The sequence below is a fragment of the Narcine bancroftii genome, chromosome 5 (assembly GCF_036971445.1).
Source record: "Narcine bancroftii isolate sNarBan1 chromosome 5, sNarBan1.hap1, whole genome shotgun sequence".
NCBI lineage: Eukaryota > Metazoa > Chordata > Chondrichthyes > Torpediniformes > Narcinidae > Narcine > Narcine bancroftii.
In genome coordinates this window covers 69275029-69289279 of record NC_091473.1, presented here as the reverse complement: position 1 = coordinate 69289279, position 14251 = coordinate 69275029, and the positions used below count along the sequence as shown (strand labels likewise).

Below are 14251 nucleotides of genomic sequence, written 5' to 3'. Positions count from 1 at the left end.
ATTCAGAATTTTGGTTGATCGGTTTTCATTTCATCGGAAACGTACTGTACTGACTTGAAAAATACTCTAAATATGCATAAATATGCATAAGTCGGGCAATCTGTAGCCAGGGAGCCCTTGTGCTTGAAGGTTAATTAGAGATTTAGTTTGATTTGAAATTTGAGCTGATTACAAGACGGAACAAATTTTGTTGGAAATCGAAAACCTGTTTCAATGCAGATGTGCTTTTTCCACTCCATGAATATAGCAACAGTTCTAAGAGAATTTTATTCTGCCAGCTTTATTTAGGGCTGCACAGTGACATAGCAGGTAGCGCAGTGCCTTTACAGCGCCAGTGATTGGGATAGGAGTTCGAATCCCATGCTGTCTGTGAGGAGTTTTTGTTTTCCCCAGGGGCTCTGCTTTTAAACTTAACAGGGGTGTAGGTTAATTGGCTGTAAATTGGAAGGCACAGACTCGTGGGCCGAAATAGGCTGTTAACGTTAAATTTTAAAAATAGAGTTTTGAACAAATTTAAATGTTAAAATTTCAAATACACTTTTTTTATGGATTACAATGGTAGTCTAAGTATGCAAAAGACGATCACTATGTCAGTTGTATATCTTGTGATAACATGTATTCTTTAAAATTATGAATGTTTGTAAACTTTAAATTTTAGGAATCAATGACTGATTACACAACTCCTTCTACATCACTGCCAGATTCCGTGTCAGCTGGCAATGACAAGATAGAGGATTCCCTAGCCAGCAATGTAAGTAACAACAAAATACTTTTTTGTTTTGCATTTTGAATTGCAATTTGATCAATTTTATTATGTTTGAGTTTTGGGCTTCATGCTGAAGATTACTGAAGCTTAACTGTTTCATGTACGTAGTCCCATTGTCAAGTTGAGTATTATTATTAATAGCTGTCTTATTCTTTATATGGGAATGTCCAACATGTTTATCCGGACAGTGTGATAACAGCAGTTTGTGTTTGCACAAAACTTTTAAATTGCTATGTTCACTTATTTTAAAAAAATTAGCTTGAACTAAACCAGGTGAAATTAAATTTCAATTTACCTGCGCACTAATCCCTTTACAAAAACAATGTATTAATAATTATCTGAAACCTGCATTGTTTAGATCACCAATGACCTCTTATGTAAATTAGAAAACAGAAAGTACTTGTAGTAATGTTAAATGTAATGGTTGAGGATTTTTCTGAAAATTTTTGGATACTGTAGTTTTTCTAGTTCTAGTGAGAGTGTGATGTATGTTGCCTGCATTTCAGGTGCCCCTGCCCCACACCCTTCCCATCCCCAGGAGGGAGACTCTACAACAGAGCTCCAACCTGACACCAGTCTCTCCCGCCACTGTCGACTTCACCCTCAAGGTATGTACCTGATCCCTCTAGGGGTATTTTGATATGCAGGGAGAGAGCTGGGTGTGATGCATTTGTACATCGTTTTACCCTACATTTTACCTTCCATCACCTTTCTGAATATCCCATGTCCATTAAACTGTCATAATCTGTAACAGTGTTACTCCTTAATATTTTTTCTGGTGTAATGCTACATGACTGAAGATCAAAATCTGCACTTAATTCAAAACAAAGCAAATTTGTATACCTTCAGGCCCATTAGTATTCCAGAATGCTATTGCAAGTGATGTACAGTCATCTACAAAGTCTTTTAAGTTTGTTTCTGTTATCTTCAGAAATTCTTTCATAAAGATGCACTGTAAGAACATGCCAGTTGTTCTGCTTGTGAATTAACTTTGCCCAAGATTCTCAGATGACATTACGTAGCTTACTTGCAGCATGTGTAGGCTGAGTGTACTTCAGATATGTAGTGTGATTAAAATGCAACAAGTTTAAAAAGCCTACATCTAATTTATTATTGACCCAGTATTGCAGTTGAGAATTGTTTGCTATTGTGGATTGTAAATTCAATATGCCATAAAATCATCTTTGCTCATAGTAGAATGAAAGTCACTCAGATTTTTAGGCCCTTACAACCTCCATGCAAGAGTTATTGATTGACCCTACAGGTTAGTGCATCTCCTTTTCGGGTAATAACATGAGGGAAGCAGTTCATTATTTTGTTCCAAGAACAAAAGATGACAATGGAAGTGAATCTTCTGGGGTTTTAGAAAAAAATGAGCATATTTAAAGTGGCATTTTTAAGATTTATTTTTAATTCACCGAGTTTCACAACGTGATTGATTATCATGCTGGAGATTTGAACTCACCACCTCGTGCTTACTCATAATCTAGCATCCATTCACTCAGATTTTATGCATTCTCTACATTGAAAATGACACAATGGAGGTTGTGCCGCAATTAACAGGGAAATAGGATAAAAGATAACATTTATGATTAGTGTTCACCTTGTATTTGCTCCTAACAATTAAATAGTAATCATTTTTAGAATAGTTTGTTTGCTTAATTTTTCTACATAAATGAAGATAACACCAATAGAGAAGGACGATGACTACATTAACTAGGGGTCTCCATGGTGATCAGTATTGGCCCCCAGGGGTCGATAGGACCATCCAGGGGATTGAAAGGGGGTTGATAATATGGGGGAAGGGGTTGATTTAAAATAGCACTTCCCTGCCTGGTCCAACACAGCTGGCGCTACCACACTACCCCCCCCACCCCCAGCATGGGGAGAGGGGGTGGTGGAGGGATGAGGTTTACCTGCCATGAACCCTCGTATACTGCCATCATGCTTCCTCCTCATCGCGCACGCGCCAGCCGGCACTTCGAGCATTGCTGTCACATTTCACCCTCATCGCGCTTGCGCCAGCCAGTCGCGCACAGTGTGCGGACCCCGGAACGCTGCATTTAACAGGTAAGTGCCCCTTAATTTGTCCTCTATTTGTGGGTGTAGGGCCTACTCTTCGAATTGGAGGACAAATTAATGTCCAGCTCAAGGTGGTGCTGGACAGAGGGCTGAACAGCTAGACTCTCTCCAGCCAGACATCCAGCCACCCCTACCTTCCCCCGCCCCCCAAATCCAGCCCATGCCTGGGGGGTTGATGAGGGACCATGTAATCCCTGAAGGGGTCATCGGTCTAAAAAGTTTGGGGACCCTGACATGTTCCAAGTTGCATTTATTCTTTCCTAGTTTGCTGCTACCATGATAGTGATCTCAACTTTAGGATTTGATTGCTTTTGATAGCCTTCCTGTTACACTGTCAGCGAGTGAAGAACAGGCAGGCTATCAAAAGGCAATACTAATGAGGAGTTGAGTAGTTTTTATGAGAAAATTAAAATTTTCACTTTTTAAATCTCATTTCATTAATATTTTTATGGTCATGTTGACGCTTAACTTTTTAGATTAAATTCTTAATCAATATGTGATGCTGGTCAGTGTTAATGGCTTGATTGAAGTATTTCGTTCCAAAAATGGTGCACAGGAGCAGTCATTGTTTAGTTTATATATCTTGCATAACTAATTCAAGGTTTTGCGAACTAGCCAAGACTCCGGCATATTGAATGAAGTCATTTAGTCTTTGTGTACTGAAGAAAAATTTCTCTGCAGTCAAAGCAAAGACTACTCTACCAAAGGAATGTAGCAACAAAGTTGTACTTGTGTAATTAAGGTATACAAAAGAGTTCATGTACCAAACTACCATTTGTGCAAGTTAAATAGCATTGTCCCAATTTGGTGGGGGTCGGTGATTAATTTAGTTTTGTGGAGACTTGTGTTTGGTGGAAAAATAGGGAAGGTAAGTAACATTTTTCTCATTTGATTTGAGTTGCAATTTTAAAAAAACGTGATTCTGTTTTAATAAGATATCTAACAAGTTTAAACTTCTGAGGTGCTTTTAAATGACTGTACAGTTTTTAAACTTTGAGAGCTTTTAACCATGTGATGAACGTCAGCTGTTTCATTGAATGAAATGATCCAACATTAATAGTGGTGCATTTAAAGTGCATTTTGACAGTATCATTGTTTTTGATGCATCTTGTAATGGTGTAGATTGTTAACATGATTCAATCTTTCATGTTCCTCTAATACTTGTAAAAAGATTTCAAGTGCTGACTAGACTTGTTTCTTGTGTACAATAAATTGTATTTTGTTGCATTACATCTCAGTGCCTGTTATCATTACTTATTTCAAATCAGTTTTTATCTCGCCTTAAAACCAGATTATAATTTAGGATGCAAAATATTTAAAATGGGATTGTGAAATTAATTATAGTTTCCACTGTGAAAGGAAATCTGAGCACAAATACTGCAAAAACAAAATGCTTTTTTTATGTTTAAGATGGAATGTGCACGGAAGGCCTGGGAGAACTCCCCAAATGTCGGAGATAAAAGCTCTCCAGTGACCTCTACAGCATCACCAATTAGCAGTGGTAATGGAGGTGGCAGTAGCACTTACAACTCCTTCTCTAGTGCTTCCATGCCTCCAATCCCAGTAGCCTCGGTCACACCCACAACATCCTTGTCAGGTAACTGCAGAATAAGAGTATTGTTTAGATTATTATGAATAATGGATGGCAAATAATTGCTATTTTGTATGATTTACCTGTTAACCAATAAAGTAAATTATTCAGTGTATTGATTTTGAAGTCTAGCTGCTTAGTTAGGAATAAAGGATATGTTTTGTGTGCATTTTCAGATTTACTGCATATTGTTTCTTGCTACTAGCTTTCGTAAATCGAGCTAACTGCTGACAGTTCTTCATTAATTAGTTAATATTGTGGTCATTGCTGTTCTCAACAGGATCAGGGACATGCACTACCTCTTCATTGAGTACTAAAGCAACCTCCACTACTGACCCACCCAATATTTGTAAAGTCAAACCTCAGCAACTGCAAACCAGCAATATGGCCCTTGCAAATCATTTCTCACAGTTAGGCTGTGTAACATCACTCATACCTCAGCAACAACAAAATCCACAGGTGTATGTCTCCCAATCTGCAGCAGGTATGTAATGATTATTTCAGTCTATAGTATTGAGACTTCAGCTTTTAGGGATTTCATTTGAAGAGTAGTTACGTACTGCCAGAATGCACCAAACTATATTTTGTCAGTAGAAAATGCTGTGTTAAGAAAAAGGAATCTAATTTCAGATATTTATCAGCTTGTTTAATATCCCATCCTATGGAATTAGAGGCTGTGCATTGAAAATCCTCATGGACATTTATAACTGCTGTTAAAAGTTGAGAATCACTGGTGTGATTTTCTGGTTTATGGAATGCAGTATTTTGACATGTTTATGAAGAGCGAGGCTTTTGCTACATTTCTCACATCTGTCAGTTTGGATAGTTCAACTGGGTGCTGTTGATTAACATGAAGCCTGCACCCTGGTAAAGTTATTAATTAGTATGCTGACAACATAGTTTATTGTACAGTTTTCTTTGTAGATCTTCAAAATACAAGAGGTGCTTTCAATAAGCATTACCATCTTTTCTTGACTTGTTCAGTCAGTGAAGTTAAAATTCATTCACTGTAGCTCACGTTAAATGTGAATATAGAAATTGAATGGAAGCATATTTTGGAAGCAAGACACAACTATAAATTTACACATATAGCACAAGTGATCAAGTACAAGTTTCTACTATTGTGGCTTTGTCTTATTTTCAAATGATAGTGTTTTGTTCCTTTATGATGAAATACACAAGTTGTGAAGGCAATCTTTTCAATTTTATTTAAGAGCCTGCTGCACAGATCCCAACCTTCTATATGGATACCAGCCATTTGTTCAGCACACAGCATCCCCGTTTAGCTCCTCCAGCTCTGGCACAACAGCAGGGCTTCCAGGCGGGACCTTCTCAAGTAAGATATGCTTCTTTCAGAATGTGGTTGGCTGCTTGTGACATTCATTTTGGGTAAACTACTAAACTTGCTGTTTGCCAAAGGATGAAGCAACCTGACATTTATGTTGAATTTCCAGTTTCCATTTCATTTGTCTGTGCTGTTGAAAGTTATGTAGTGAGAGGTCATGGGCATTGGTCTTCAAAGGAATGAGAGTTAAGGTTTGGAAGGTTGTTTGCTTATTTACAAATTGCCAATGGTTCATAGCCATGCTACAATCAGGGTAATGTTTGGTTTCCCCTGGTTATAATTCAATTGTGTTGGATCTTTTGGGGAAGAGGCTCTCACTGTAAAAGAATTGCATACAGGTAATTACATAAATCTCCAAAGTTAACTATTGATTTTTTTATGGCTATCTATTCCAATGAAAAATATGTTGTCACTTATGTTGAACAAGCTGAAACCAGCAAAATACTCTGTTAAATTTAATTATCCTGAAGGACATTTATAAAATGGAGTAACAAAAGAAAAGCACCATTTTGACAATTTCAGGCCAAGTTAGATGGAAAAGCTAATTTAACAATAATGGAAAAAGTAGAATCTTGACTGATGTTGCATGGAAAATTTGTGAAATATAACATAATTAATATTTGGGAAAACAGGTAAATTATATTAGTTGATAAAATAGAATCCACCCTTTAATATAATTAAAGGGTGGTTTCTCTGCAGTGCATTCCACATTTCACTGATTTCATAGTTGAGTGCACGCTGTTATAAATTTGGGAGAAATTTCCCAGCATCAGAATCATTTTCCAAGAATCATTTTGCATCAATTTAATTCTCATTTGAAAATGAAGCTTCAATTTAGAATTAATATCTTAGAACATAAAACACTACAGCATGGTACAGGCCCATCAGCCCTCGATGTTGTGCCAACCCAAATATCCCTAGTACTAAACTTAGTACTACATCATAACTCTTTTTTCTTCATCCATGTGCCTGTCTAAGTCTCTTAAATGGCGTTAATGTTTCAGCCTCCACCACAATCCCTGGCACGTGTGTGTGTGTGTGTGTGTGTGTGTGTGTGTGTGTGTGTGTGTGTGTGTGTGTGTGTGTGTGTGTGTGTGTGTGTGTGTGTGTGTGTGTGTGTGTGTAAGTCTCAGCCTCCACCACAATCCCTGGCACTTGTGTGTGTGTGAGTGAGAGTTTAATGCCCTACCTTCATCAATTTCTTTTGTTGCCTCCTCAAAAAAACTCTATTAGGCTCATGAGACATGATCTTCCCTTTACATAGCCATTTTGACTATCCATTAGTCAACTGCATTTCTCTAAATGTTTATACATCCAATCCTTAACAACTCTCTCCAATAGTTTGCACACCACAGATGTTGAATTCATCAATAATTTCTGGGATTCTCCCTATTAACTTTTTTATACAAGGGTACTACATTTGCCATTCTCCAATCCTCAGGCTCCTCCCCTGCAACCAAAGGATTAAAAAATCATTGCTACTGCCCCAGCTATCCTCTCATTTTCCACAGCAACCTGGGCTATATCGTAACCAGCACTGGGGACTTCTCTTTCTTGATGTTTCTAAGAAGATCCAGCACTTCTTCCTTAATCTCTACATTGTCCAGCACACAGACCTGTTCTATTCTGACCTCACCTTGATCAAGACCCTTTTATTTTGTGACTGCTGAAGTAAAGTATTCATTTAGGACCTCCCCATCCTCCTCCATATTTCATATTACTTACTTCTGTTAGCCCCACACTCCGACCATGTATAATAATTGTAGAAACATAGTGTAACATTATTCTCAAACAAAACCATAAGAGATGCATTTTAAAAAAAAAAACCTTTTGCTTGGCTAATAACGAGAAAACACACTTTTCAAGAAGGTCCACAAGAATTGAGATTAAGTGAGGCTAGATATAAATAATACAGGTACACACGATCCTTTATCCAGACATCTAAAATCCAGAAAGCTCCAAAATCCAGCAAGTGGGGACTGGAGGTTGGGGAGATGGCCAGGCGGCCGAGGGACCGGCAACCAGGGGAGGCGGCCGAGGGACCATAGTTGGGGGAGGCGGCTGGGTGACTGGAAGGGGGTGGGGGTGGATAGGGCAGCACAATTTGGGTGGGCTTCCCAAAATCCGAAATTCAGAACACTGTCCCCCAAGGGTACCTGTATAAAGATAGAATTTAACCAGGGAAATTGACACAAATTTTCACCCTCTCATTGGACCAGGCCTCTGCTGTGGCATTGACATATGAGGAGTATCCTGGAATAATGCCTAGCTCAATAGCTCACTGCAGTTTTATTGGTTCAAGGGATATTAACATTGCCATTTATTGGCAGTCCCTAATTGCTGCTTCAGCTGTTGTAGAGCTCAGATAAGTGCTGACATCATTGCTGGATGGACAGTAGCAAGTAGTCCAAACTGGGCAAGGGTGTCATGATTTCTTTGCCTGAAGCAGATGTATTATGACAACAAAAAGATTGTTGCTTCATTATTCTGAAACAAGCTTTTCAACCTAGTTTACTTTAACTCGACTTACTCTGTTGCAAAAGTAGGACTCAAAACACAAGTGCGTGATTAGGAATCTGGGCCTCCAGATACTTGTCCAGTAACTGAATCATTGCATCTGTGCTCCCAGGCATCACAAACATTGATCATACTTGATAACGATTGTGCCAATGTTTCATGATGTCACCTTTTACTTTTGAGGGTTGTTTTTTGAACTCACCATTTTCTTTTTATCTTTTGCTTTAGCCAACTGCAGTTCAACAGATCTCCATACCTATATATGCACCAATTCCTGGTCAACCTCAGGCCCAGCTTAGTTTAGGAGGAGGCCCTACTGTTTCACAGGCCCAGGAAATGTTTAGCTCAACCCTGCAACCTTTCAGGTAAAACCATATTTTTATGCTATATTATACAAGGTATCAAAAGCAAAAATTCTTTTGCGGATTCAAATAACAGTCTAATCCGGTTATATTAAAAAGCTCCCACTAATCAATAAAATAGGGTTCTATCAGTTGAATCAACCAGGTTGTTAATGTGCATATTAAATAGCACTGCACAAACTTGCATGATTAATTATTCTTGTTGGGACATTCCAGTCTAAATATTTCTAATTTGATATCTTTGTATTTATTTTTAAATACAGTATTTCCCCAAAATTTTTTAAAAATATTTTAATTTTCATTTCTAGGTGCCCCAAAAATTGCTAATGATTTGGAACTGTGTATAGGCTATTTAGAAATCAATTTCAAAATGTTATTAGCCTCTTGCATCTCTTGTATGTTGATTGACTTCTAAATGTTTCATCTTGCAGGACTCAACAGGCTTTCCTGCAAAGCAACCTCTCCCAGCCATCCCCTATGGTTCTCTCGGGCACTGCCTTGCACAACTTTTCGGCAGTTCAAGCCCAAGATCTAGCCAAAGCGCAGTCCGGTCTGGCCTTTCAACCGACAAGCAATGCACAGCCTATTCCTATCCTTTATGAGCACACTTTAAGTCAAGGTTCTGGTCTTGGCGGTTCTCAACTTCTAGATACCCATCTAATACAGGTATGTACAAATAATTTCCACTTTGGTTAAGGATACTAAGGGTAATATTGTTTGCATTGAAATGTTTTCAGTCTACAGTTATCATCAAAAGTGTTGCATGGGTCTGCTTTTAAAGGGGAACTCTAATCAGTGGCATGTGCAGGGTCTGAGAACAGGAGAAGCCGATGCAGGCAACTACAATATATGCTACCATACCTTTCAACATTTTCATAGGAAAGTAAGTACTCCCTCTCAAAAAATATTTTAAAAGTAAGCAATGTGTACATTTTCTGCATCGCTGATAATTTAATCAGTAAATTTATTAAAACATGTTTAATTTTGTGAATATTGTTTTAATCCTCTGAAAATGCAGGCTAAAGTAAATTAGATTTAATATATCTTCGGGGGCAACAATGCCCTCTATTTGCACGCATATATCTTCTCAAAAGTTAATGTATTCCAATATGTTATTCACCAATAAAGGCAATTAGCCTGTATCTCCTAGTACATGTTTCTTTATTTTTTGAGCTATTCAGCTTGTAATAATGTTTCTTTCTACTTCAAGGAAGTTTTTGATTCATGTAGTTCAGTTTGGACTATTTTCTCAAGAAAGTTTATTTTTATAGAGCTAAAGCCATTTTTGAAGTTTTATTTTCCCACTGTTTATTTTCACTTCCCTTACTGGAAACATAGTTCCTATATACCCATTATATTACACAATATAAAATAATACAAGCTGAATTTCTCCAGGATTATGGTGGTGAGCAACCTATCAGAATCTTTCCAGTTTTTAAATAAAATTCCCTTGTAATAATTGAATCTTAAAGAATGTACTGTGAATATATTCTTCTGTTAGTGTGCTGAACATTCACTTGTTACATGTTTTTGTGTAGGCAAGGCCGGGTCTAACTCAGCCATCCAACCTTTTTACAGGTCAGGTACAACAACCTGGCCAAAGTAACTACTATAGTACAGCTCAGTCACCCAATGCTGCTCTTCAACAGGTAATAAAAAAGTTTCAGGTGTCTTTTCTTTGTTTTGATTATCAAAATATTTTAAAAAGGCGGTTATACTTAATTTTTATTAAAATTAAAAGCCTTAAACAGACTATATTCAGAAAATTGACTTTAATTTCCTTATTTGCTTTCTTCACGGGTATCTTTGTACCTCTAAGCAAGAGGACTGGCAGCAAACTTGGTCAGCGGTTGCTAATGAGGCATTCACTGCTGGAGCTACTAAACAGGTCCTCTGAATTCCTAAGATTTCTTTGAGATGTGCCTGAGCTAAATGAATCTGATTTGCTTTACTATTTTTCACCATGCAAATGAAGCATGGGTTGCTTTAATAATTTTGCGGATGGTCAAAAAAAATTCAAGATCCTTTTAACTTTGTTAATTGTTTTCATTTGCATCCCCAGGTGACATTGCCCCTTCCAGGTTCACAGCTCTCCTTGTCCAACTTTGGATCTGCAGGACAACCCTTGATTGCTCTACCCCAATCAATACAACCTCTACAACACAATCCAGCACAGGCCCAGCCTCACAACCTCAGTAGGCCGACACAGATCAACCAACCCTTTAGGGGCCTTATTACAGCAGGGACACAAGCTGGCATGATTTCTGCAGCAGGAAAGGTAGAGAAATAAACAGTTGATCCAATTGTTATTGATCCAATTGTAATGTCATGTCATGAAATAATTTACTAAATTTTGTTAATTTTAAAAAGCATTTTTAAAAGTACTGATACACATCTTGCAATAGTTTTGATTATGATATATGGGTTAAAGTGAAATGTCTGCATCTTTCAGATGGCAGAGATGGACCTAAAGCCTTATGGATGTAGTGTGGATGTAAAACCAGGTACCCCACCAATCAGTGTACGGAGTATTACACCAACTTCTAGTCCATTCAGGTAAATTCTATATGATGAAAGGAGAATAATGCTGTAATGCTTTGCTCTGTGATATTAAAGATTCCTTTCTTGCATCTAGTTCTGAATTGCAGTTTCTTCTGATTCATAGAAACAAAACATTTGTGTAAGCCCACATACTTCACTCTTGATTCTAGCCCCATCCTTGGATGGGCCAAGGTTTTAGTGTCCTTGCTCTCCCTTTGATCTAGATTGAATTTCTGACCCAACATCCTGTCTCCCTCACAAATGATGTCAATATAGCTGACATCTCTTTCATCCTTTTGTTGACTCATCCACTCTTTTAAAAAAAAACACCTCTATCTTAAACTAATCTAAATTTAGTTCAATTTCCCAAATATTTTTTTATAAATCTTGCTCTCTGCTTTATGTCGCCCCATTTTTACAACCTATTAGGATTTTGGGAGCCCATTTTAAAACTAAAGTTGTTAGTCACTAACTTAACATTCCCTCTTGAACCACCTTTTCCCACCACGTTATCTAAAAACCCTATAGTTTTTATATAGCACCTTTATTTTAGAAAATATGTTAAAAATCTGCAGTAGTGGGTCTGATGGTGGCATTCTCAAGATATTGAAACCATCTGTTTGCATACCTGTAACTGCCACACAGTACCTAGTTTCTTTGGGTGTGTTAGATGCTTTGAAGCAAGGTATAGTCATAGAATTTAACAGACAAATTTAAGTGTGGTTGCAAAAATGGTATTGACTAGTTATGGTTCAATTCTGACATACCAGATTTTTGACCTTTATAATGGGGCAGATCTTTGGCTCTGAGTCCAGCACTAATGCACAATGAACTTGTATATCTCTGCTAAAGTCATGAATCCTGGCACTAATGTTAGTCTAGGTCAGTCGTGCTGCTTCTTACTCTGTTGACCAACTGCACGCCCCCCCCCACCATAACTGGAGTCCATGTTTATTAAAAAATTTAAATGGCAGCGCTTCCAGAGCTATTGTAAAGGCAGCCCTGCTGCTGGCGCTTCCCTGAAGGGTCCAATCACCCAGTGCGACTGCCGTCAGCTCTGTACAGGCTTTAAACGGTCTGTTAAGAAGGAGTTGACAAAGGTTTATTTTAAAATCCCGCCACCGTGGGGACTGGACCCAAGATGGCGGCGCCACAAAAGGGTGCAGACTCAGGGGAAGCAGAGGGCTGGTGCAGGGCACCAGAAAACAGGGAGACCACCCCCCTTTTTTTTGAGAAGGAGAAGCAGAGGAGGTGATCATGGAGATGGACCATCGAGAGACTCTAAAGCTGAAGAACACACGGCAGCAGGCTGTTGGGGACTCTAGGCTTTCAACCCACACAGGCTGTGGGCTGCTGGCGACTGCAGTAAAGGAAATCTTACCAGGCTGTGGTCTGCTGGAGACTGGCTCGTGACTGGCTGAGGGGTTTCATGTATCAGAACCAAGATGTGAGAGGGTGTACTGAGGGGTGCCAGGTATCAGAACCAAGATGCAAGAGGGCGTTGAGGGCTTCACCTTGTCAGAAGTTTAGATATGGAGCTTGAGTAGTTGATGGTTTGGACTGAAGGCTGTGTGGCTGCAAGAATGCTGGCAGCGAATCTATGGACACTCATTAAATCTGGGGATGGAGAAACTTGCTTCTCTTTATCCGACTGTTAGAGGCACTGGGCAATTTGGTGAGAGCAAATCTTTGTGTACCATTCAGTAGACTTAAGGAGATTTTATGTATTAGCACATTTTTCATTTTATTGCATGATAAAAGAATCTTGATAAGACCAAGGGGGCAGTGTGATCTTTTGGTGGCCTCCCACTCCTTCAGGCTGGGAAACCTGCTTCTGTTGGTTAAAACCTGATGCATCTGGGAATATGCATGTCCATGCATTTGTGCTGATATCAGGGAAGATGAATGTCAGACATCTGATAGACTTGAATAGTTATTATACAGTTTACCACCTGTTTTTCAAATTAACAGCTGTATTGAAATTGCAAACAATCTTAGTATTTAACAGAATTCTGTTTTGATTTACTTTGTCATATTATAGAGGCTCAATACAAATGTATTTTGATTGACCTACAATATATTTGTGGTTGATTTTTCATTTTTAGAGCTAGCTCAACAAGTCCAAACAGCCAGTCTAGCAAGATCAACAACATGGTCTATCAGAAACAATTTTCTTCTGCAGCTGGGGTTCGGATTGCCCAACCTTTCCCACCACAATTCCCACCACAGGTAAATGCTTAAAATGCAGGCTCGGGCATTGGCTAATATCTTTGATGCATTTTCTTTTTTGTTTAGACATTTTAAGATGACAGTAAAAATCTTGTTGATTTGTCAGCAAATTGTCAGCCTTTATTATGAACATTTCACAATTTTTACTAAACTCCAAGATGGTCTCCTTTTTTCCTACTTTTTCTTTCACTAAATTGTTTTAAGTTTTAATTTGTGTACCTAATCTTTATTTGGTTGGCTGTACTCCTGAAAAGCTGAAACCCTTAACCTTTTATTCTTGGTTAATTTAAAATTGATTTCAAGGTTCAAACCCCAGATTATTTTAAATGGCATCTGTTGTACATTGATCATGGAGAAAAAATGGGTGTATTATAAGTAGGCAAACTTGAAAGACTACATTTGCCTGCATAGATGCAGTGCTATTCCTGTAAATTAAACAAACCTTGCTACAGTAGTATTATGATTAGTTTTTTTAATGGAAATACATTTAATGATTCCAGAATGCAGAAGAGTTGGCCAGTGAATTGGAGATAATGTGAATTGCTGGGCTCTTATCAAGAAGCTGAGTGTATTTCAAACAGAATTACTCATGAAATTGTAAAAGCTGAAATTATGATAAATTATCAATTTACATCAATGGTGAAAACAGTATAATTTCTCCAGGAAACAATTCTATAAGTGGATACACAAACTGGTGATATGATTGGTAGAAGGAAAGCTTTTTAAACTGCATTTCTATCAGTGATAAGTTCAATTGGGCAGAAAAATGGCAAATAGAATTTACTGCTGAGAGGTATGATGTAATACATTTGGGGAGG

General features: G+C 38.1%; 1 protein-coding gene across 13 annotated transcripts in view; it reads left to right on the top strand.

Moving 5' to 3' along the window:
* The window catches only part of prrc2c (proline-rich coiled-coil 2C), a 102234-nt gene that overhangs the window by 84069 nt on the left and 3914 nt on the right, over positions 1-14251 (top strand). For 6 of the 13 annotated variants that reach the window (XM_069937757.1, XM_069937747.1, XM_069937749.1 and 3 more), the window contains 13 exons: positions 659-751; positions 1273-1374; positions 4259-4445; positions 4720-4923; positions 5654-5775; positions 8530-8666; positions 9095-9329; positions 9445-9546; positions 10202-10312; positions 10483-10551; positions 10726-10941; positions 11116-11219; positions 13310-13433. In XM_069937757.1, coding sequence (XP_069793858.1) covers positions 659-751; positions 1273-1374; positions 4259-4445; positions 4720-4923; positions 5654-5775; positions 8530-8666; positions 9095-9329; positions 9445-9546; positions 10202-10312; positions 10483-10551; positions 10726-10941; positions 11116-11219; positions 13310-13433 — 1806 coding nt within the window. The remainder of the gene's footprint in view (positions 1-658; positions 752-1272; positions 1375-4258; positions 4446-4719; positions 4924-5653; positions 5776-8529; positions 8667-9094; positions 9330-9444; positions 9547-10201; positions 10313-10482; positions 10552-10725; positions 10942-11115; positions 11220-13309; positions 13434-14251) is intronic. The other 7 variants (XM_069937758.1, XM_069937756.1, XM_069937753.1 and 4 more) reach the window with 5 other exon arrangements.